The 6,000-nt window shown below is 40.6% G+C and overlaps 1 protein-coding gene across 4 annotated transcripts in view; it reads left to right on the forward strand.

Moving 5' to 3' along the window:
- arhgap9 (Rho GTPase activating protein 9) overlaps positions 1-6,000 on the forward strand; it is a 41,867-nt gene extending 35,867 nt beyond the window's left edge. For all 4 annotated transcript variants that reach the window (XM_053316352.1, XM_053316353.1, XM_053316354.1 and 1 more), the window contains 3 exons: positions 74-208; positions 1,684-1,789; positions 4,743-6,000. In XM_053316352.1, coding sequence (XP_053172327.1) covers positions 74-208; positions 1,684-1,789; positions 4,743-4,929 — 428 coding nt within the window. In that variant the 3' untranslated portion in view covers positions 4,930-6,000. The remainder of the gene's footprint in view (positions 1-73; positions 209-1,683; positions 1,790-4,742) is intronic.

Genomic DNA, 6,000 nt, shown 5'->3' on the forward strand with positions numbered 1-6,000 from the left:
GTCTGTCTGAATTTCTTCCCTTTCTACCTCATCCTCGCCTCCCCCCTCTCTCCTCCCCCTCTCTGTCTCTCAGAGGAGAAGCTGAATTTGGACGAGAGCGAGTGGGAGGACATTCATGTCATCACAGGAGCTTTGAAACTTTTCTTTCGTGAGCTTCCTGAACCCCTGGTGCCCTATGGTTTCTTCACCGACATTGTGGAGACAGTCAGTGAGTGACCAGCTTCAGTCCTGTTCAGTCTGTTTATCCTCACCACTTACAATGAGTGCCTGAGTGTCACTTCTTACAGAGTGACCCTATATTCCGTGTTTATAGGACATAAAATACTCGTTAAAAAGCATCTAATCGCCTTTATATTTGATGTGAGACATTTTTATGGGACACTTTTTAAATTTCATCTTGTTATTTTTCCACTTAATGTGCTGTGCTGTGGTCTTGATGAGTCAAAACCAGGGCAGCCTTGGTTAGAGAATTCGCTCCTCTTTACTTGAGTGCTTTCACACTTTGTCAATCTGTGGTGGAAGCAATTTTCTTTATTATATCATACAGTACATTTACAGCAACTCATTTTCCACCTCTAGAAAATACGCCACATATATCATGAAAGATATATGGACACAGTAAAATGGAACGTTCCCAAAAAGAAAATTGCATGAATCCCAAGGCAAGAGAAGAATAATTACATACTAACAAAACTAGAATTTACTGAGCAGCACTACATTAAATGAAGTGAGGAGTTCACTGAAAAAAACTTCAAATACACATTTTAGCAGCACTTTTTCATGTGACTCCCATAATCTTCTGCTTGTATGGCATCACATTTTGATACCATTTTTGTTATTCTGTATTTTTCTTTTTGTCAACCATTCTCATGGAAAGATTTCCTTAAAATGTCCTGTTGTCATTTGTAGCTTTTTGTTTTTCTTAGAAAATGTTACTCAAACAGGAACAGGAACTGAACTGAACTCTTTTCAATGTCTTTTCAGCTGTACATTAAGACGCATTTAGTTGTGTGAATATTTAAAGCAGCAGGAAGTGAGTAAGGGGTTGACTCAAAATAACTTTTGATGAGTGCAACAATTTGTGTCTTTGATGTTTTTTTATAAATAACAATGGAAGTCTATCACACACAGGACACTACATCAGGCTTTATAGACAATACTTGTCGATTGCATCAATGCACTGAAGACGGTTTAGATATTTGCATAGAATTTGTTGACAGTGAGAATAATATAGACTGTTACCAAACTTTTCCTTTAACTGGGTTCTTCATCTGGTCATTTACATGAATGCTGCAATACATTGATGCTGTAGCATTTTTGACGCACAACAGATCATCTGAAATGATCTTTCACACAATCTTGCACATTAGGAAAAAAGATAAGTTGAACGTGTGTATGCCCTGTTTCTTATCAGTCCATTACTTTTTTGTTTCTGGTTTTTTGCATGATGTGAGCTGACTGAGTGATCAGCATTTCACTGTTCTTCAAACCACAGCAGTGATAGTTGCAGTATAGATAATTGCATGCCACTGTATCTGATTAGATAGTGAATGCTAATAAGAGTACATGTGATATCTGTAAGTGGATGTAAATGAGCTTGTGCATGTTAATAAAGTACAGGAAATTAAATGCAAATGATGATTTCAACTGTTATCTGACATGTCTGTCACTCTTTGTTTGCAGAGATGTCAGACTACATGGACAAAGTGGACCGTTTGAAGTGTCTGGTGCTTAACATGCCTCCTCCAAACCACGACACGCTGCAGTTCATGTGCCGCCATCTCAGACGGTGAGAGGACGAAAATAAAACCACACACATAACGGGCACATTTCATAATGCTAAACATTCCCTCGGGACATTTTGGCACAAAGGAATGAACCAGATGCCCTTGTAGGAAAATAAAATCTCTTCCTCATAACTTTTTAAAAATTCTGACCACAAGAGGGGGTAGTTTTCTTGTTCTCAGTCATTTTCTGTCAGGGATTCTTTGGCCACGGCTCACGAAGTATGCCAGTGCTGTCCCAGGATCACACTGTTGTTAAGTTTGGGTCCCTGTGAAGATGAAAAGGCTGGAGGAAGATGAATGGTGTACGATGTTCTGCGAGCCAGTTCCTTTTACAGTACATAAAATGTGTGTTTTTTACCGCCTATGGTTTTTCCTTCCACTCCAGGGGTGAGTGTTCGTGTTCTGAGGCTGATGTTTGTGCCAGGGTGTGGTGGGCCTCATGAATTTGTCAACTCTGTGTCTTTCTCTCATTTTCTCTCCGCTGTCATTCCTTTCCCCCCTCGTTCTGTTTCTCATTTATTATCTCCCTGTTCAATCGCCCTCGTTGCCTCCCCACTTGCTCACTTGCTGCCTTTGTTTCCTTACTTCCCCTTCAATGTCTTCCCTCTCTTCTTCTCATCCTCCCCTTCCTCTTCCTCCCTTCTACCTCTTCCATTCCTCCTCCTTCCATCCCTTTCTCCTTTTTTCTCCCTCCCCCTTCCCTCGCTCTCCTCCTTGCCGCGAAGGTCCCATGGGAGCCTTGTGGTTCGTCTGCTGGAAGGCATACCAACACCACCGCCGCCACCACTGGAACCTCTCTCTTTCCCTCTCTTCACCCTCTCCCTCGCTCCTTTTTTTTCTCTTCCCTCTACTCTCTTTCTCTTTTTTCCTCCTCTCTTTTTAATGTGGAAGTTTTGAGCAATTGCTGGCTGCTTCTGTGGCTTGGTGGGAATGGCATTTTTAGAAGAATGCCTCATACTGTGGCTTTAACCCATTCCTGAGTCCCCCCCAATCACACAAGCTCAAACACACCAACATAGGTGGATACAGGCGATGGCTTTAGACAGTTATGTGCACACATCTAGACTGTAAAATGCAGATACATGAAAAAGAACATGTACGCAAAAACAAGATGTCACTGGTTAGGTGTACATGCTGATGCTTTTTAGTTGTCATACCGAGTTTGTAAGAATAATAAAGCTGTCACATGCTGTCTGCCAACATGAAGCCGTATGGGCAGTTAGTGGTCATCTGCCTCAATCTCAAAGATGAATTCAAATAAAAGAAGAGTCTTCAGCCATGTTGGCTCGGTGAGGCTACTTTTATGCATAGCAGTGCAGCATGCTCACATTGACAATGCTAATATGCTGATGTTTAGCAAGTATACTGTTTACTATGGTCTCAGTGTAGCATCCTGATATTTGCGAATTAACACCAAAACAACAGCTGATAGGAATTAGTTTTGGATGTAACCAAAGTGAAGACATTTTTGACTTGATGATGTGAAGTAGCGAAAAAAGATCAGGAGAACACCAAAGTTATTGCAATTCATTCTGACAGGGACGTGGATGTCTATCAAATTTAACTGCAGTGTAAGTAAGTAAAGTTCAGTAAGTTAAGCACCTTAAGTAAAGTTATAGCACCTTTTACAGACACTAGTCAGAAAGTACTTCACAGTCAAATAAATAAAGCAAAGATAAACAACAGATAAAACACAATGGGAAAAAATACATAAAACACAATGTTAAAACATAATATACCACATGCTACCTAAATGGCTGTCTGAACAGATGGGTTTTAACAGTTTTTTAAAATAGTCCACTGAGTCCAGAGATCTCAGACTTATTGGGAGACTATTCCAAAGCTTATAGGTGCTGCCAACTGGAAAGCATAATCTCCATGAGTCTTAAAATGTATCTGAGGGACACTTAGAAGACCCTTCATAAAGGACCTAATAGCTCGGCTCATGATATGGGGTGCAGAAGGTCCATGATATAATGTGGAGCCTGGCCATATAGGGCTCTGTAGGGCTCAGTGTAGTCAAGATTTTAAAATGAATTCTTAATTGAACTGGAAGCCAGTGCAGAGAGGTTAGAATAGATGTAATGTGTGGCCATCTGTTGGATTGTGTTAAAAGACTAATGGCAGCATTTTGGACAGTTTGTAAACGGTCCAAGGAAGATTTATTAAGGCAAGTAAAAAGAGAATTACAGTAGTGCAGACGTGATGAGATAAAAGCATGTATTAGCATCTCCATTTCAGCTCTTGACATAACAGACCTAAATTTGGATATGTTTTTTAAGTGAATGAAACATGATTGAGTCAGCGTCCTAATATGAATCATCAGAATTCATGGCTTGGTCAAAAATCACACTGAGATTATGCAGACTAGACTGAGTAGGTAGCTGAGGCACCAAGGTTCTGCCTGATTACTGAGAGAGGGTTACCATCGGCAATAATCAAGACTTCAGTTTTAACTGCAGAATTTTTTGGGAGATGTTACTGAAACTACTGACGATCTGCCCTTGTGGCCCCAAGACCGATCCCTGGTGGACAACACATGACAAAGCAGCAGTGTTCGAGACAAGTTCACATAGAGAGACTAAAAGAGTCCTGTCTGTGAGTTGCATCCAGTAGTTGTAAAGACATTTCACTCAAAACAGCACAGGTCAACTTCACGGTGCTAGAGGGAAAGTCAGGGGATTACCAATATTGTTAGGGTTTATCCTCTGGAGAACATGAATGTTTTTTTATCAAATTTCATGGCAATCCATCTAATAATCATCGACATACATTAGTCTGGGGGCAGTTGACCAACCAGCAGTAGTAGCAGTTGACCAACCAGCCAACAGACCAACATTGCCATCCAAATGAAATCCACAACATGCAATAATTCAAAATCTCTCATCCAGAGCATTTTTCTTAATGTTTTGGTTGATATTAAACTTGTATCTTCTTCTCTGTCATTCATTGCAGAGTGTTAGAACATTCAGACGACAACCGGATGACCACCCAGAACATCGCCATCGTGTTCGGGCCGACCCTGATGCGCCCAGAGCGGGACAACGGCAACATGGCGGTGAATATGGTTTACCAAAACCAGGCGGTGGAGCTCATCCTCAGCGAGTTCAACCACATCTTCGGAACGAGAGGCCCCTCTTGATCTTTCTTGATGGGGGACGAAAGGGTGGGGGGTTCAAAAAGTTCCTCCAGATCAGACGAAAGCACAAGTAGTGCAGCATTTGTCCTCTTTCCCTGTTGACTCATATGGTGTAAAATGGATTTCACATCAAAAGATAATTACGGGGTAAAAAGAACCAGGACAGAAAGCTGCTAATCATGACATCTGGCCTCCATATAAAGCCATGTTAAAACAATAATAATAAAACAAGCCAATTTTAGCTGCAATACTTGTGCCTTTGACTGCAGATGTGGAGCCCGATCCCGGTGTTCTTTACTGGTGGAGCAGACACCTCCTTGTCACTTTTCCATGATATTTTCACTGATAAAACTTGATCAGGATTAATTAAAGCCATAAAAGTGATAAATCTCCTCCAGCCTGTCCAGCTAGCTGCATATTAGTCAGTCATTTATCAAGAAACATGAGATAGGATGTGTCTTAACGTTGCACTGAAAAAAAACTTACCAGAACCATCTCACTGTGAAACACACATGCACCAGCACCTCTTGCAGCAGCGGACTGAAAGCAAGCATGGCCAGATCCTACCTGCAGTGTTAGCATGGATATACTGTAAATAATGCAAACAAACAGGAAGCAGGCTGGGTGTGAAAATGTGCCCACATCTCTGCTGAAGTCATGAAGTGTTTAGTTGAGTTTTCAGACTCGAGAGGCAAACTTAACTGAGAACACTCCTCATAGATAAATGAATTATTTCAGTAATGGGATGAACGTGCCAACAGGCCAGCAATGTTCCTTTGTACCAAATAGTACATTGTTGTGTGTGGACCTTCAGAGCTTCCCTTATTGTACAAGTTTGGAATTCTTTTCTATTTTTATTAGTGCAAACTTAAGATTAAGTTAAAATATGAAACTGTAAATATGTGAAATACTGTCTTTGTTAACTAGTAGCACTTTGCATACAGTGTGTAACCTAAACATTATATATTAGCCAAATTCTAACTGAAACTTTTGCTTTTAAATGAAACAGTGTTGTTAAACTATCACTTGGACCTGACTGTTAACTCTCCTGCAATAAAAAAGTGAACAAATTGA

The sequence above is a fragment of the Scomber japonicus genome, chromosome 3, assembly GCF_027409825.1.
Source record: "Scomber japonicus isolate fScoJap1 chromosome 3, fScoJap1.pri, whole genome shotgun sequence".
Taxonomy (NCBI): Eukaryota; Metazoa; Chordata; class Actinopteri; order Scombriformes; family Scombridae; genus Scomber; species Scomber japonicus.